This window comes from Pinus tabuliformis, chromosome 9, assembly GCF_031772625.1.
Source record: "Pinus tabuliformis cultivar Carrire ecotype Pingquan chromosome 9, CPIR1, whole genome shotgun sequence".
Classification (NCBI taxonomy): Eukaryota; Viridiplantae; Streptophyta; class Pinopsida; order Pinales; family Pinaceae; genus Pinus; species Pinus tabuliformis.
This window is the reverse complement of record NC_142307.1, coordinates 1,346,801,628-1,346,821,632: the sequence shown is the minus strand read 5'-3', so window position 1 is coordinate 1,346,821,632 and position 20,005 is coordinate 1,346,801,628. Positions and strand designations below refer to the sequence as shown.

The following is a 20,005-nucleotide window of genomic DNA, read 5'->3' as shown; positions in this document are numbered from 1 at the left end:
CTTCCACCTACTACTCACCCTCTAGCTCTATCTTCTCTGTTGATTTGTTGCTTCTGAGAAAATTAAATTGCCTAGGCAACTAAGTATCTGCAGACTTCCTCTTATAATCCATTGTTGGAGCACCAAAGGCCAAGATTAAAATTTAATCAATGGATAGGACAATATCTGGATCGATCTGTGTGAGTTTCTAGATGATTCTCACCTTATCTCAATTAATACTGATTAATTAACGATTTTCCCTAAGTTAAGACTTAGGAAATATTTAAAAATCGGTTAATAATCTAAATTAGTCACTTCTAGGTGGAATTTCCAAAAACGATTTCTAAGTTTTGGAGATCTCATGTATTCTAGCCTCTCCACAAAATTCCATGGCTAGAACACATCCGATGCTAAAAAAATAACACTCCATCTTAGCAAGGAATGTGTTCTAGTGCTCTACTACACATAATGTGACAGTGTCGTGTCTCTGCATCATCACCTGTCACGTTGTTGATGTCTGGTCATACTGCCCACCAACCACTGAAAACCTCTGATATACATTGCATCTGTGTTGTTGTTGACCCTGTTGAACTGCTGCAACACTGCATCTGCACTGCAACTCCCTCTCATCTGTTGTTGCTACAACTACAACAACTGCAACTGAGAAGCATCCAAAATAGCTTGTCCCTACTACTAAAACAGGTTCTCCACCATACCCATATGTTCTGTAAAAGAAACGAACATAGCTCTCCCTAAAGCTTTTGTTAGTATATCTACAACCTGCACTTCTGTGGGAACATATTGTAGCTGGATTGCTCCTCGTTGTACACAATCCCTGAAGAAGTGACACCAAATATTGATGTTCTTTAACTTGTCATGAAACACTAGATTCTCAGAGAGCTTGATGCAACTTTGATTATCACAATAGACATTGGTTGCTTCCATCCTCTACCTGAACAAGCTCACTAGCAGTGTCCGAAACCATACAGCTTCTCACGTGGATGTGCTGGTTACCATGTACCCTACTTCTGCAAAGCTCAATGCTACTGACTTCTGCATCCTACTACACCAAGAAACCATCCCTGATCCAACACTGAAGCAGTACCCAAAGGTACTTTTCCTATCCACTGAACTGCCTGCCCAATCTGCATCTATGTACCCACAAAGTCTGACATCATCCCCTCGAGTATATCTCAATCCATACTCTACTCTGAAGCAAATATATCTCAGAATATGCCTCGCTGCTTCCTATGAAAATTTCTAGCCTGAAATTCTACTGCAGCTACTAATTTATTTCACCTACTTATTCTTCACAATAGGTTATTTACGAAATCCCTTCAACAAATATTGAAATAATTTCTACCGCAGTTATCACATAATTACACAGAGAAAATACATACATAAGAACCAATCATATCAGCACAGATGTTTTTGGACAATTGTCCCCAGAAAAATCCAATGTGGGAAAATCGATGTTGCGAATGAGAGTTTTATTAATCTTCCGCAACAATCGCTTTTATAAGGAATGATTTGCAGAGAAACTGAGAGAAAACACCTGAGACTTTCCCTTGGAAACTTTATGACACCTTGGAGACCCTTCTCCCACTTCTGCATCAATTCTGCATGACTCAGCGTGGCTCTGCATGGCTCTGCGTCCCTCTGCATCAGCCTACGTGAGGGTTGTGTCTCCCTTGCGCTGTCTCTCAATGTCCCTGCATCACCTCCTCAGAGATTGACTGTTGTTGATGCCCTCCTCTTCCTCCACCTTACAACTCTCCCTTTGAAATCGGTCTCCTTCTCTTTGAGAATCGATTTTCTGTGAGATACTGAGTATATGCCAGTGTGTCTCCAAATGATCCTCAAGTCTTCTCTTATACTTTTCATGTTGATGAATCAACGACCAATGATTAAGTTTCTAATCAACGGCTAAGATTAAAACAGACTTGATCCTTGTCTCGTAGAAGATTCTCACTCCTATCTTTATTAATACCCATTAATATTTTAATTTTCCTAAGTTTAGATTTAGAAACCCATTAAAAATATTAATTATTTTAATAACTCCTTATGCGGGTGGAATTTCTCCAAACGATTTATAGGCCATGGAGATCTCATATGCCTTAGCCTCTCCACCAAATTTCAAGGCTAGAGCACATCCGATGCTACCAAAAATCTAGACTCCCTCTTAGCAAGGAATGTGCTCTAGCAATACTTCACCATAGAAGCATCACACTGATCCTCCGCATCAGCCCTCTGTGTTGATGCTTGGTCGATTGCCCCACATCCATTGCACTACTGCTCCATGTACTGTTGCCCATGACACCACCACTGCCACTGCTACATCTGTATTGCAGCTCCCTCTCAACATGCTACATCATGTTGCCCATAGCACTGTCACTGCTAACTACTGCACTGCAACTCGCGATACCTATCCATTTCTACTACTGAAATGGATTCTTCACCATCCCCATCTTCTCCCTGAAATAAACAAACTTTGTTCTTCCTAGAGCCTTGCTGAGGATGTCTGCCACCAGTTCTCCTGTAGGAGTGTACCTCAACTATATTGCCCATCGTTGGACACAGTCTCTGACAAAGTGATAGCTGATATCAATGTGCTTCGATCAATCATGAAAAACTGGACTTTCAGAGAGCTTGATGCAACTCTGATTATCACACAAAATCCTAGTCGCTTCCATCCTTCTCCTGAATAGATTCACAAGCAATTTCCTAAGCCATATGGCTTCGCACGAAGTTGTGCTAGCTGCCATATATTCTGCTTCAATTGAGCTCAGAGCCACAGATTTATGTTTTCTACTACATCAGGAGGTCATTCCTGATCCAATGTTAAAACAATACCTAGTTGTACTTTTCCGATCTACTAAACTTCCAGCCCAATCTGCATCAGTGAACCCACTCACCCTGATGTCATTGCCTTGGGTGTACAATAGTCCATGCTCGATTTTTTCTTGTATATATCTGAGAGCATGTTTGGCTATTTCCCAGTGCACCCTCTTGGGTTCCACCATGAACTAACTAAGCGTGTTGATAGCGTAACAAATGTCTGGCCTAGTATTGACCAGATACATCAAGGACCATATAAGTTGCCTGTACAAGGTGGGATCAACATCTTTGTCTTCTAATGCATCAATCTTCTTCCAGTTGGTGATCATTGGAGTAGCCATAGGTCTACAGTCCTGCATCCTGAATCTCTTCAAGATCTCTATAACATATCTCCCTTGTCCAAGGAAGATCTCAACCTTCTGCTGCCAAACTTCCCACCACAGGAAATAATGCATCTGTCCCAAATCCTTCATGTCGAATTTTGTGGCTAGGTTCTTCTTGCAGTTTTTGATGAGCTTGGATGATCCTGTCAGAAAAAGATCATCCACATATAACACCAGGATTAGAGGCTCATTCTCTATGACAAGATAGTAAATATTAGGATCTGCGTCACTCTTGACGAACCCCATCTTCTGCAAGTAGCCATCAATTCGACCGTACCATGCTCTAGGTGCCTATTTAAGCCCATACAAGGCTTTCTTTAATCTACATACATGAGATTTCTTCTCATGTGTCTCAAAACCCTCTGGTTGTTCAATGTATACTTCCCCTTCTATCAGCTCGTTCAAGAATATTGTCTTGACATCCAGCTAGTGAATCTCCCACCCCATTTGTGCTACAAGGGATATCACAGTTCTAATAGAAGTATACTTGGCTACTGGAGCGAAGGTTTTTTCGTAGTCTATCCCTTCCTTCTGAGAATACCCTTAGCCACAAACCTGGCTTTGTATTTCTCCACGTTGTCGTCTGCAACATATTTGACATTGTAGATCCATCTCAAACCTACTATTGACCTATCCTGAGGCCTAGGTACCACTTCTCAGACATCATTGACCATTATAAAATTGTATTCCTTCACCATAGCATCTACCCATACTTGATGTTAAACAGCCTCCTCAAAACTAGACGGTTCCCCAACTTGAGCTAATAGGGCCTGGTATATGTCTAGTTGTTTTCGCTCCCTTTTGTCATTCCTGGGTGCACTAATGAAGTCCTTTGCATCCCGTAGAATCTGTCGGAGTTCCTAGCTCATTCTTCCACTAGTAGTGGGTACATCTATCGGCTCTTCCTCTTCCTATATTCCCACTGTTCTGAAGTGTTCGCTTTAGGAGAATTGTCGGTACTAGTTTCTGTTGGTGGAAGTGGTTGGACCAACAGATCGTCTTTTGATTGCTCCTCTGAAGGCATTTCTCGGGATTTCTTGAAAGCTCTGTCCTCCATGAACTTTACATCCCGTCAAACTACTACCTTCCCACTCCCTAGAAGATAGACTATATATGCCTTAGCATTCTCGCTATATCCCACAAGATATCCTTTCTCACCAGTTTGATCTAATTTCTTCCTCTTTTCTTCGAGTATACGGCAATACACCAAACTCCAAAATATCCTGAAATGACTCACTTCGGGTGTCTTCCCAGTGAAGACCTTTTATGGAATCATTTTGACCAATGCCCTGTGTGGAGTCCTGTTCTACACATAAACTGTCGTGCTGCATGCTTTTGCCCATAGGAATTTGGGCATATCTTGATCATACAGCATTTCTCTAGCTACTTCACAATAGTCTTGTTTTTCCTTTCCACTACTCCATTCTGCTCTAGATTGTAGGGAGTTGTCCACTCTCTTCTGATGGCTTCCCTAACGCAAAAATCGGTGAAGTCCTTGTCAACATACTCTCCACCATTGTCTGAGTGCAACATTTTTATCTTCTTTCCTATCAGATTCTCCACTAGGGCCTTGAACTCCTTGAATCAACCAAAACCTCATCCTTGGTTTTCAAAAAGTAGATCCAAGTCTTCCTGGAATGGTCATCGATGAAGGTGACGAAGTATTCGGCACCACTAAGAGCTTTTGTGGACATCGGTCCGTAGATGTCTAAGTGTATCAATCCTAGAACACTCTTAGCTTATTGTTACTTCTGGAAAATGCTGCTTTGGCATACTTGCCCAGAGCGCACCCTCTACATACATCATCTCGTTCGGGACTTAGTTCTCGAACTCCTCATACTGTTTTCCTGAGAATTCTCAGAGCCCCATGGTGTAAGTGTCCAATCCTCCTGTGCCATAGTTCATTCAAATCTTTATCCCCATTGTTTCTTATAAGTGTCATTGGAGATTCTAGTTGTAATCTATACAGCCTGTTACTTTTGATTCCAATATGGGCCTTCTTTTTCCAACTCGAGTGTTTGACATATACTTCTCCTTAATGAAGAAAACGTCATAGCCCTTGTTTTGAAGTTGAGATATGGAGAGTAAGTTCATCCTCAATCCTGGCATATGCAGCACATTGGTTGCTCAAAGTTCTCCTGCTTCGGTTTGAAAGTCTACAGTTCCTCTTCCTACAGGGATACACTTTGCCTTATTTACCATCGTGATCTGAAAATTCATCCTTTCTTCCTGATAATCTGAAAAACATTCTCGAATTCCTGTCATATGCCAGGAAGCTCCACTATCTATATACCAGACCTCGAAGGAGGCAAAGCTTGCTAGGCAAGCGACTTCTTCTTCTAGTCTGGAAGCTAACATAGAATAATCGTGATCCATGTCTCTTGTGCTATCTTCTGGAAATCAGCATGAGTCCCTTTGAGTTGATGCCTCTGCATTATGCTCTTGATCCATAGTCGATTCTTCTCTCCTATTGCCAGATCTCTTCTCTGATACAATGTGAAAATTTCTAACCTGAAATTCTACTGTAGCCACTGATTTATTTCACCTACTTATTCTTCACAATAAGTTATTGACGAAATCCCTTCAGCAAATATTAAAATAAATTCTACTACAGTTATCACATAATTACACAGAGAAAATACATACACAAGAACCAATCAGTTTGTCTCTTTTGTTGGGTTGTAATCATCTTTCCATGGCCTCCTAGTGAGCATTGTGGGTACACTGTGAAGGCTACCAAGGCTTTGGCAATAGATGGAAGTATTGCAAGAACGAAGCAAAATGTGTGACAAGGGGATTCTCCCTTGAGTGATTCATCTTAAAGAGGAAGAAAAAATGTATTGATATCTCGAATCATGTTGAAAGGCTCCTAGTTCAGAAGAAACAAGTTAGCCAACAAAATTTGAAGGACTCGTCTGTCAAAGGGAGCAACAATGGCAAAGAGATTTGCCTCTACTATAGAGGGAGCTACCTAGATCACCGAGATGACTAGAAAGCAATTGTGGTAATGGATCCAACGAAGAAAGCTTGTTAGTTTATGATTGAGACAAGGCATGTGTTGAGTACAGCTGCTAGGATTCACGGATTCCATTTGGGGATCTGCTATGATGAGCAGGAAGATGACAACACTACTGAAATAGAGTATACTGCAAGTTGCTTGGCAAGTTGTGAAGACAAGTAGCTTTAGGATTCTTTGAGCAAGTGCAGAGACAACTGTGATGACCGGTCAAAGCACATGGAGCAGTGAGGCTCCTATGTATTTCTATGATCAAAACCTTTGTCCTTGGATGAGGTTGGCATACCACTAGGACAAGCTGGGAGTGGTTGATAATCCCTCCCTTGGTGAAAGGGAGTATTGATGTTATAAACATCAAGGCCTAGATTGCTCTCTTAGGTCATGGGGTTTGATCGGGAAACCATGACTTATGATTGCAAAGATTGGCCCAATGAGCATCAAAGCTTGGATTGCTCCATTAGGTCATGGATTTTGAATGGGAAACCATTGTTTATGGTTGGGGAGATTGGCACAGTGAGCCTCAAAGCCTGGATTGCTCCCCCAATCATGGATTTTGACCATATTGTCATGGGGTTTGGCTAGTGGGTTGAGCTTGTGCCTCATAGCATTGGACAGGTGTTTACCATTCATGACATGTGATGACATATGGGAATGGTAAATGGGCCCGAGGTTCACCTTCGGTCAAGTGGGGTTCGTGACATGTCTCCAAATGACGACTTGTTGAGTTGGTAACCCTAGGACTAGTGGGTGACTTGTTCCTCCTGTGATGCTGATGCGACGGTGCTTTCCACATCGTTCTGGTGTTGAACATGTGCTGGATGGATTCATCAACATAGCTGAGCTCATTCAACCTTTTCTTGGAATATAGAAATTTTCAACAAGAGAACATTTGTGGAAGTCATTATGAAAACCTTCTTAGCTAAGAGGGAGTGTTGAAGTTTTGTGGCTAAGGTTGGTCTTCATAATTTGTTTTAGCCCTCCAAAATGACAAATATGAATTGTACTTCAAGTCAGCTTTAAAAGAAGTAAAATCTGAATTTTCAAATTGTGAATTTTTGCCTCCAAATGAAAGGTTGGCTTCAAGTCAGCCCCAGTGAAGGGACACAACAATTCGGCTCATTCAACAACTATATATTGGCATTCATCCTCTCCATTTTGGATATAAAAAATTTGAATCACATATGAGGCTAATTCGTATCATCTAAGGCAGAATTTCGGGACTTAAAGGATGAATTTGAGGTTGCCAAAAGGACAAATCTATTGGAAGAATTGAAGGACAAATTCTTTGTGGCAGGCCGAAATTTCTGAGGCACTGTTGACTGAATTTCGGAGGCTATTCATGGGAAGTTTGACTAGGTTTGACTTGGGCTTGGTCACAGGACAGTTTAATTTGATTTGATTTGGCAAAGGTCAGCCCTCCTTAAAAGGCAAGTGAACATTGCTTTCTTTCTTCTAACTATCACAATACAAGGGTATATTCCACATATTTCATCTTATTTATCTCTTGTATCTAGTTTCCTTCATTTATGATCATATATATGGTTTGTGCTTCAAGTCTAGAGTTTAAGGATCCTACAATGGAACATGGAGTGTAAAATTTGTTGGAAGCAGTTGATTGATAGTACAATGTTGCAATTTATAATCAATAGGTCCTTACTATTGTCATTGTTGTAAGGATAGAACCAAAAGGTGTTCATTGAAAGACCTAGAATATGATAAATGAAAACAGTATCCTAGGCAGTCAGGATGATAGGCATTAATTACCTCCATTGAACCTAAAGACCAAAAAGAGAAAATGTCTCATGTATGTCAATGACAATGGTTGGAATAAAACACCTCAATCACTACACTAAGAAAATCCTTACATATAAAAGATACTAAGCCAAAATAATTGAAGAAAGTGAAGCCCCAATTGCTAAACAAATGTTTAAGACTATGCAACAAAAATAGGTATCTTTAACTCCTCGATATTTCACTTAAAACATTTTAGATAGCCTCAATCCAAGTTGCTTAGGTTCATAAATACAAATTACAAGATGCAAATCTTCTAGCAATAATGCTTAAACTGCCACACCAATAAAATACAATAAAGTTAGTCACCTTCAAACTTGAAATTTTCCCCAACAGTGATCCTATATTTATTGTGGCCAAAGGTGGGTGATAGACCTGCAGAAAAGTAATTTATATAAGATTTTAAAGAATATTCAACATAAATGGTTTAAAATATTTCTGCTGCTATATGTCGTAAATTAGAAAACCAAACCCATCACCTACATAAACAAATTAAGAGTCACATCAAAACACTTAATCTAAAATGTACTCATAACAAAACAACAACAAAATAGAAGACACATACATGAGGTGCTTTTCTTGACTACATATATAAATAGTATTTGCATGTATCCAAACAATGTTAGATCTTTACACACTAATTTGGGTATGTTTCAAATATTTTGAATTTAGAAATAAGAGTCTTCTTAAGAATTAAAACCAACTAATAAAATATCAACTCTCAACAAACATGCACTCACCATTTATAATTTTTAAAATTTTATCACAACATTCAAGAAGATAGACTACACAGCTAAATAAGAAAATTTGTGATAATGGTAGATTTTCTATTTGAAGCTTCGCCTATCCAAAATTAGAATCATAATGAAAAGCAGCATATGCCTAAGGACATCTAATGCTACCTATTATCTTTCAAGTTTCAGATTACCCCTAGAGGAAATTCCTAATCTCTCCACTAGAAAAATTGAATGAAACAATCAGTCAAGTTGTCCACTGATACCTCGGCAACCATGCCCTCTCTTGTGGGCTAAGTTTCACTGAAACAGATACAGGAACGGATACGGATATGACAAATTTTCAAAAAAATCGGATACGATACGGCAAGAAAATGGCGCACACACACATATATAAAAAAAAATAAGAACTTCATATTACCATTCATCTTTTAGAATCTTGATTCTATATCTAAAAAGACATAATCATCATCATGAATTCAACATAAACAAATCATCATCATCAATTCAGCATAAACATTATCATCATCATTAGTGATTATTATTGTGAAATTTTTATCTATTGCAGCAACTGGAAATTATTCTTCAAGATGAAAAATTTAATTATGCAGTTTATTTGCTACTGCAAACAACGATTAAAATCATAGCTGCAATTTTTGCCATAAAAATACTACAGAAAATAAAATACTGAAAACTGAGAAATTCTAGCACACACACGAGAATTTTGACACAGTTATTTTTGGACAATTGTCCTCGGAAAAACCCAATGTGGGAAAACCAATGCAGCAGATGAGAGTTTTATTATTATTCTTCTGTAGAAATTCTAAGTACAATAATTTAGATGCCCAACTGACAATCTAATCTAAGGAAAATACTAGCAAAATTATTTTGAGAATTTTCTCTCACCCCACAACTATTTTCTACCTCCGAAATTGCCTCCCTAGCCTTTGCACTAAGCTCCCTGTGTCACCCTCTACGCAGAGCTTATGCTGGCCCTCTGAGAATTTCGGCCTTCCTTCCTTCCTTTGCCTCTTTTGAGGACTTGAAACCTTCCTCCCGGAATGTTCATACCCTCCTCTTCCACCTGATACTCACCCTCTAGCTCTATCTTCTTTGTTGAGCTACTGCTACTAAAAAAATCGAACTGCCTAGGCAATTGAGTATCTGCAGTGGTGTATCCTCCATCACCACATCGACCTTCTCTTATAATCCATTGTTGGAGCACCAACAGCCAAGATTATAACTTAATCAATGGCTAGGATCATCTATGGATCGATCAGTGTGAGTTTCTAGATGATTCACACCTTATCCAATTAATACTAATTACTTAACCATATTCCCTAAGTTTAGACATAGGAAATATTTAACAAACGGTTAAAATCTAATTGAGACACTTCTAGGCGGAATTTTCATAAACAATTTCTGGGTTTTGGAGATCTCATGTATTCTAACCTCTCCACCAATTTCGTGGCTAGAGCACATTCGATGATACAAAAACTAACACTCCCTCTTAGCGAGGAAAGTGTTCTAGTGCTACTGCACACCTTGTAGCAGCACCTTGTCTCTGTATCATCTTTTGTCACGTTGTTGATGTCTAGCAATATTGCCCACCAACCACTGTGCAACTTTGATATTCGTTGCATCTATGTTACTGCTGACCTGCTACCAACAGTGCATCTGCACTACAACTCCCTCTCATCTGTTGTTGTTGCAACTGCAACATCTGCAACTGAAAATCATCCAAGGTAGCCTATCCCTGCTACTGAAATGGGTTCTCCACCATACCCATTTGTTCTCTAAAATAAACGAACTTAGCTCTCCCTAGAGCTTTCATGAGTATATCTGCAACCTACTCTTCCATAGGAACATACTATCACTGGGCTGCTACACTTTGTACACAATCTCTGATGAAATGACGCCGAATATCGATATGCTTTGACCTATCATGAAACATTGGATTCTCGGAGAGCTTTATGCACTCTGATTATCACAACAGACACTGATCGCCTCCATCCTCTGCCTGAACAAGCTTACTAGCATCTTCCAAAGCCATATAGCTTCGCACGTAGCCGTGTTGGTTGCCATATACTCTGCTTCTACAGAGCTCAGTGCTATTGACTTTTGCTTCTTGCTACACCAAGAAACCATCCTTGATCCAACATTGAAGCAATACCCAGAGGTACTTTTCCTATCCATTGAATTGCCTGCCCAATCTACATTTGTGTACCCACAAAGACTGACGTCATCCCCTCGAGTATATCCCAACCCATACTCGATTGTGTCGCGAACATACCTCAAAATATGCCTCATTGCTGCTCAATGTACCCTCTTCAGCTCTACCATGAACTGACTTAGGGTATTCATTGCAAAGCAAATATCTGGCCTAGTGTTGATCAAATACATGAGAGACCCAATAAGTTGTCTATACAAGGTGGGGTCGATATCCTTGTCATCTGACACATCTATCTTCTTCCAATTGGTGATCATGGGCGTAGACATGGGTCTGCAATCCTACATTTTGAAACTCTTCAGAATATATGTCGTGTATCTTCCTTTCCCAAGGAAGATCTGCCCATCCTTCTACCACACTTCCAATCCTAGAAAATAGTGCATCAACCCCAAATCCTCCATGTCAAATTTTGTTGCTAGGTTCCTCTTGCAGTCCTCTATGAGCCCTGATGATCCTGTTAAAATGAGATCATCCACATACAAAACTAGAATGAGTGGCTCACCCTCTACCATCAAATAGTAAAGTTTGGGATCTGCGTCACTCTTGATGAATCCCATCTACTCGAAGTAGTTGCCAATCCTACCATACCATGCCCTGGGAGCCAACTTGAGTCCGTATAGGGCTTTCTTCAATCTGCGCACATGACTGTGCCTCTCATGAGTCTCAAATCCCTCTGGTTGTTCTATGTACACTTCTTCCTCTGTCACCCCGTTCAAGAAGGTTCTCTTGACGTCCATCTGGTGAATCTGCCATCCCATCTCAGCTGCCAAGGATATAACTAACCGAATAGAAGTGTATATGGCAACTGAGGCGAAGGTTTCCTCATAATCTATCCCCTCTTTTTGTGCATACCCCTTTGCCACGAACCTAGTCTTTTACTTTTCCACACTGTTGTGTCGCATATTTGATGTTATAAATCCATCTAGAACCTACAACCGATCTGTCTTTTGCCCTTGGCACTACCTCCCAAACATCTTTAGTCATGAGAGAGTTATACTCTTCTACCATGGCATCTATCCACACTTGATGTTGTGCGGCCTTCTGAAAGCTGGAAGGTTTTGCAACGTAAGCCACCAATGCTTGGTACCTGTCAGGTTGTGAACGTTGCCTTTCATTCGTCTTAGGAGTTTCAATAAACTCCTCTGCATATCTTAATGTCTGACGAACCTCACCGCTTGCTCGAACACTATTTGTGGGAGGTTCAGCCAGCTCCTCATCCTGCCTCTACAGCGCCATCTATTGAGAACTCCTCAGATTTCCTGCACCTGAGGAAATACTGCTACTGGTCATAGTACTCGATCCTTATGACTATCCTCCTGCCTATCCCACCAGCTGCCCTTGTGGTTTCCCCTACTACTGGACCAAAGGAGCTTCTGCTGATTGATTTAGATCACCTACAGGCATATCACGAGATCTCCTGAAAAGCTCGGTCCTCCATGAACTTCACGTCTCGCCTTACTACAATCTTTCTATTGCTAAGAATGTAGATTTTGTACGCCTTTGAGGTTTCGTTGCACCCAATGAAGAACCCTTTCTCTGTAGTTTGATCCACTTTGGTACGTTTATCATCTTGCACATGGCAATAAGCAACGCTGCCAAAATTCCTGAAGTGCCTAACTTCTAGCTTCTTCCCTGTGAAGACTCCTTCTAGCGTTTTCTTCCCCAAGGATCTATGAGAAGTCCTGTTCTGAATATATACTGTTGTGTTACATGCTTCTACCCATAGAAATATGGGTAGATCCTGGTCATATAACACAGCCTTTGCAGCTCCAACAATGGCCTTGTTTTTCTGCTCCGCTACACCATTCTGTTGTGAATTCTATGCAGTTTTCCATTCTCTCTTGATGCCTTCCTTCAGAAAAAAAATCTATGAAGTCTTTATCAATATATTCTTCACCATTATCTGAGCGAAGCACCTTGATCTTCTTCCCTGTCGCATTCTCCATGAAAGTTTTAAACTCTCTGAAACGATCAAATACCTCATCTTTGGTCTTTAAGAAGTAGATCCAGGTGTTCCTAGAATGGTCATCAATAAAGGTGACGAAATATTTGGCGCCGTTGAGAGCTCTAGTGGACATCGGGCCGCAAATATCTGAATCTATGAGTCCTAACATGCCATTAGTTCTGTTGTCACTTCTTGGAAATGATGCCTTACCATACTTCCCAAGTACGCATCCTCTGCACAAATCATCGTGTTCCATGCCAAGTTCTGGAACCCCTATTACCATTTCACTCAACATCCTGAGTGCTGCATGGTGTAGATGTCCCATTATCCTATGCCACAACTCATTCAACTCCTTCCCACTGCTACTGTCACTACCTATTACTGCCATTCGAGAATCAATCTATAATCGATATAATCTATTACTTCGAACTCCAATCTGTCTTACCTTTTTCCAGCTTGGGTGTTTGATATACATTTTCTTCCCTACGAACTAAATATCATACCCCTTATCCTGTAACTGGGATACTAAAATCAGGTTCATACCCAATCCTGGCACATGCAATACATCTATAGTGTTGGTGCTTGCTCCTGACTCCCTCTGAAAATTTATGGTACCTCTCCCTACTAGAGTACATTTCGTTATGTTTCCCATAGTAATTTGGAACTCCATCTGCTCCTCTTTGTAGCTAGAGAAATATTCTCTAATCCTTGTCATGTGAGCTGATACTCCACTGTCTATATACCAAACTCCTTGTGAAGTTGATCCTGCTAAGCAAGCAAATTCGTCCTCCAATCTGGAAGACAAATCTGAAGTCTCCTTAATGTTACTTTTGTCCATGGTTATGCTAAAAAATTTATAGTGTGATTTTCCTCTTTAACACCTCGACGTTGGCTCTACTCTAGCAAACTGTTGCAAAATCCTCTATGTCTAGCTAGAGATCTGCCCAACGAAGGTATTGAACTACTCCCTCTGCATTTGGAATCACTTGATATTTAAGGATCGAATTTTTCTGCCCCTCAGAAAAATCGATTTTTCCTCAAGCAACTCAGCCCCTTAGCAAAATACTGCGCTGCCTTTAGGAATTTCGGTCTGTCGCCCTTCTTGAGCAGCGAAATTCCTTTCCTTCATTTTCCTCATCTCTCTAGTTGATCAACCTCGCTCTAATACCATGTAAAATTTTTATCATTGCAACAACTAGAAATTATTCTTCTAACTGAAAATTTTAATTATGCAGTTTCTTTGCTACTGCAAACAACGAATAAAATCACAACTGCAATTTTCACCATAAAAATACTAGAGAAAATAAAATACTGAAAACTAAAAAATTCTAGCACACACACAAGAATTTTGACACAATTAGTTTTGGACAATTGTCCCCAGAAAAACTCAATAAGGGAAAATCAATGCAGCAAATGAGGGTTTTACTATTATTCTTAAGCAACAATTCTAAATACAATAATTTAGATACTCAACTGACAATCTAATTTGAGGAAAATACTGGCAAAATTATCGTGAGAATTTTCTCTCACCCCACAGCTATTTTTTGCCTCTGAAATTGCCTCCCTAACCTACTCCATGTGTCACCCTCTATGCGGAGCTTACGCTGGCCCTCTGATCATTTCGGTCTTCCCTCCTTTGCCTCTTTCGGTGACTAGAAACCTTCCTCCCGAAATGTTGTTGCCCTCCTCTTCCACCTGCTACTCACCCTCTGGCTCTATCTTCTCTATTGAGTTGTTGCTACTGAAAAAATCGAACTGCCTGGGAAACTGAGTATCTGCACTGGTGTATCCTCCATCACCACATCGCCCTCCTCTTATAATCTATTGTTGGAGCACCAACGGTCAAGATTAGAAATTAATCAATGGCTAGGATCATCTTTGGATCAATCCGTGTGAGTTTCTAGATGATTCTCACCTTATCTCAAATACTATTGATTAATTAACCATATTCCTTAAGCTTAGATTTAGGAAATATTTAAAAAACGATAAATAATCTAATTGAGACACTTCTAGATAGAATTTCCATTTCCAAAGACGATTTATGGGTTTTGGAGATCTCATGTACTCTAGCCTCTCCACCAAATTCCGTGGCTAGAACACATTCGATGCTACAAAAACTAACAATTATAACATTCATGATTTAACATATCATCAAGTTTCTTTGTTTCTGTTCCAAATTTCAATCAACACGACAACATGATCATGAAATTTAATAATGCACACTACATAGTACAAAGTACAAAATGAACTATGACTGGCAGTCTACTATGATACTATCATATGGCATATTATGGTATTCAATGTTCATTGTTCAAATGTTTAAAACATCATCATAAATGAAAAAATATATCATCAAATATGTCTTCATCCATGTCTTCTCTAGGAGTGGGAGCATTGTTGCCATGTCCACTTGAAGATCCAACTATGTGTGCCTCCTCATCAAGCAAAGTCATACGATACATCGCATTCAACGTCATATACAAGTTAGGCAACTCTGATTCTACAGCCCATAGTTTGGTGGGCCAAATTTGTATTCATTGTAATGGATGACCTACAATTACAAACAGAATGTGAATATTAACATGCATACGAGGCATCCATACAATAGCTACATATGCATGAACTGCATGTAATGCACTAGTATACATACTAGCAAATATTAGAAAATGTCTAAGTTTAGGTTAATGAATTGATTATCAAAGTAAAATAATAATCAGAATATAATAAATATATCGAGTGGGGTCCTTCATATGTGCACCAACCTTATATATATAATCCTTCAATCAAAAACATATATATATATATATATATATATATATATATATATAATGAGTTATAAATTAAATTTATTTAATTTATAATTTAATTTAATTAAAGTAACTAAAATAATTTATTTAATAGTTAAAATAAAGTGATTTGTTTAAATCTATAAATAAAGCAACTTAATTAATATGAAAAATTAAATAAGACAATATATTATTAACTCTTTAACTAAATAAATTATTTCAACACTTCATTGCAATTATGAATATAACCACCTCTAACCAAAGGGAAAAGAAGGGTCGAGAAGGTAGGAGAGTAACAGCAAAAGTGTTAAAATTGGCAACTAGAGCCAAATTACACCTTAGGACAGCTCATATGATGGAGATAATTATTGCATTGGATTCCTCTTTTCTGTTGATTTTTCTGAATCTAACACATCAGAAATTCCTACTGCATTATCCGATTTATTTCACCTACTTGTTTATTCCTTAACAAGTTATTTAACCATATAAATACTGAAAATAAACACAAATGTGGTCTCAACCATCTACAGATCATCAACTGAAAGAATAGACAAACACACAAGAGACGTCGTTATTTTTGAACAATCGTCCCCGGAAAAATCCAACTTGGGAAAACCAGTGCAACAGTTCTGAGGGTTTTATTATTAAGCAACTTTCTTGACTACAACTAGGGTGCCAAACTGACTCACCTAATAGAGATATCTATCTAGCAGTAATACCTCTCTTCAAAAGCAAATATTCAGCAAGCCTGCTCCACGAAAATCTCTCCAACGCTTCTCTGAGGCTCTTCGTCATCCCTCCCGGCCTCTACGTCACTCTAAAGCCCTCTAGGTCAACCTTCTGCTGCTCTGCGCTCTGCGTCACCCACGCAGGCCCTGTTGGCCTCTGTCCAGTCACTCTGGCCCTCTGCGTGGCTCCTGCTGGTTCTGCGTAGCCTCCTCTGCCTCTGCATTGGTCCTTTGGCATTATCTCTGCCTCTCTGTTATGCACTCACTGCCCCTCGCTGCAACTCAAATCACTTGTTCGAATTTTCTTAGCAAACCCCACTCCAGAAAATCGAACTGACTAATCAATCTTGGTGTGTCTCCAACTGACCCTCAAGCTTTCTCTTATATCTTTTCTATTGAGTCTTCAATGGCCAAGATTAAATCTCTAATCAATGGCTAAAATTATATTTGGATTGATCCATATCTTTTAGAACATTCTCTCTCAGACTTATATTAATACCAATGTTGCATTAATCGTTATCGGGATAATATCGGCGCGAGGAAAAAATTGGAAAAAAAATCGTAATTATCGGGAAATAATCAAAAATAATCGGAAATAATCGGGAAAAAATCGTTTGGTACAAAAATATTCTTTTTTTTTTCATTTTTTTTCAATTTTTTTAATATCTAAACCATCTACAACATAAAATAAATACATTGACACATAAATATGATAAAAGAACTAATATATAAGATGTTTAATATCATTTCTAGTGCTAAAATCACACATAACATTGAATCATGTCCTGAATAGTAAGTCCTGACTCGTGAGTCCCAACTCAGCCTCAAAATATCAACAAAAAATATAATAATGTATCTCATCATGTCATAATGTCATATACAATAAAATGAAGAAAATAACTAAAGTCTAATCCTATTGATTTCTTCTGGCCCTCTTGCGAGAAAATGCCACAGCTTTCCCTTTCCCTCTAAATGTAGATGCTGGTGCTGGTGGAGTTGGCAGTGGAGTCTGCCATGCTCTAGAAGTTGAAGAACTAGAAGTAGGAGCTATAGGAGGTAGACCACGTCCTCTACTGGTGGCAGGGGTAGCCCGAGTAGGTGGTGTCACCTCCTCCTCCGGTTCTCCTCCTCCTCCTCCTCCTCCTCCTCCTCCTCGACTACATCCTGCACTAACCAATCATCAACAGACTCCATGAGAGACATCTCAGCCTCAACCCTCCATGCAGCAGTGGTGGCAATCCCATCCAATGAGATGGCCTCCACATCAGGTGTCCTCTCAAGTTGCCTCACCCACAATCGAAGATTGTAGTAGACGTAGACCATGTCATTAAGTCGTTGGGACTCCAACCTGTACAAAGATCATGAAATAATAATTAATAATTATAAAAAAATATTGTTTAATGAATTCAAAAATTTATTTGAAAATTTGCAATATTTTAAATGTTTAAGTGTTAACCTGTTGCGCTTCTTGTTGTGTATTTTTTCAAATACACTCTAGTTGCATTCACATCCTGAGGAGCAACATGTTTAGCTGAGGATGCGAATGGCAAGCTTTTGCAGAAGGGTACCCTGCCACCATACATTCTCCACCATGCATCTACAACAAATTTACAAATAAAATTTTAAATAAACATAAGAAAAAATGGAATTTGAAGAGAATGAAATTTGAAACAAAGTTACAAACTAAAAAATACCTGGCATTTTAATCGTCCTATCAGTGACAGCCATCTCAAAGCCAAATGTGCCACTTGCCATCCTATATGTCTCAATTTCTTTAGATATCTCTATACGTTCTGCTGGAGATCGCATCATCTTCTGAACACAGGATAAGAATCGATCCATGATCTCAGCATCAAATACAAACCCACATGCGTAAGAAAATGTGGGGTTCAGGAAAAGCCCAGCAGCATGAATGGGACGATGGAGTGTGTTGTTCCATCGCTCATCAATCACTCTCCATAAGAGGAGTTGTCTCTGAAACCCATCATCTCCCTTATCATCATAGTAGGCCCGAATGGCTTCTTTGGCCCTGTCCATGGCCTCATACAAATAGCCCATTGCGGGCCTCTCACCATCAACCAACTAAAGAACCTTTACCAAAGGTTCAGTAACGGCGCACACCTCCTGCACTCCCGCCTAGAAGTTTTCTTGGTATGAAACTAGTCTGCATACGGCCTCTCCCTCTAGTTTGCGGCTCATTGGAAAAGCACGCCACTCCTCTGCAAGAAACATTATGTTCACATCCTACTTAGAATTCAAGAGGGATTGAAGAGATATGAAACTGGTGGCAAACTTTGTAATGGTAGGGCGCACCAACTCTTTGTTGTTGGTGAATCTTCTCATCAAGCTAAGCACAGAGGTATGGTTATATATAAATTTTGTAATGCTTTTGGATGAATCAACAATATCTTTGACAAAGGGAATTTTCCCTATGTCCTCCAACATCAAATCAATACAGTGTGTAGCACAAGGTGTCCAAAATAAAGTAGGATGCCTGTCCATAAGCATCCTACCAGCAGCAACATAATTTGCAGCATTGTCCGTTATGACTTAGACAACATTTTCTACACCCACCTCGAAAATAAACACATCTAGCAAATCACATAAAGTTCTTGCATCTTTGATTTGTGCAGATGCATCAACAGATTTGATAAACATAGTCCCTTTGGGACAACTAACCAAGAATTTTATAAGGGTTCTCCCCTTTTGGTCAGTTCAACTATCTGACATAATAGTGCATCTTGTTTGTGCCCATGATGCCCTAAAATCCTCCAATCATTGGGTGCAGTCAAGCTTTTCATTTTGAAGAATCCGGCCTCTGAAATCATGATAAGAAGGGATTTTGTACCCTGGGCCAACAGTTGCAATAGCATCAATAGCAGGTTGGAAAAATGGATTATTCCTTACAATACTGAAAGGAATATCACTCTAGAGGAGAAATTTTGCCAGCAACTTGTTAGCGTGTTCTTTCTCAGTTCTTTTTAGCATTGAACTGATAGATGGTTGTGAACTAGGTGTGGTTCGAGGAACAAAAAATGATGTGGCAGCCACCGGATTGGTTGATGTTGCAGTAGAACCAGTGCCACTTGCTTCAACTGACTTTTTTAGTTGCCTCTTCATTTCTTCTTTGGCCTCTCTATTCTGGTCTAAAACTTCTAATGCTTTCATTGCTCTTCGGATGAGTTTAGGATTTGTTTTTGTGCAAGGCCCTACATCAAATCCAAGGATTTGTGCAAGGTGATACTTCAATTTGTACACCCCCCTAGGACATTTGGAACCCACACAACTTGCAAGTCAAGTTTAGTCTATCATTCGGAGCGTTAGGTTCACCAAATTCCCAGAAAAGGTCCAATTTCCTTGGCATGTTTGTTTTTGAACTTTGAAGTTGAAAACTTGAATGGTCTTTCGGTGAAATTGTGAACCTATGGGAAAATAAAGATTACAATTTAGTATTTACAAGTTACAAACTTACAATTTAGTATTTTAATTTTTACATTGTACAAAAACTAAAAAAAATACATATATTTTAAGAAACCCCATTCCAAACCCAACCAAAAAACTAAAAAAACAATACA

The 20,005-nt window shown here is 39.3% G+C and overlaps 1 protein-coding gene across 6 annotated transcripts in view; it reads right to left on the bottom strand.

The window, feature by feature from the left end:
* The window catches only part of LOC149153497 (uncharacterized), a 746,732-nt gene that overhangs the window by 403,967 nt on the left and 322,760 nt on the right, over positions 1-20,005 (bottom strand). For all 6 annotated transcript variants that reach the window (XM_089440793.1, XM_089440790.1, XM_089440791.1 and 3 more), the window contains one exon: positions 8,317-8,382. In XM_089440793.1, coding sequence (XP_089296919.1) covers positions 8,317-8,382 — 66 coding nt within the window. The remainder of the gene's footprint in view (positions 1-8,316; positions 8,383-20,005) is intronic.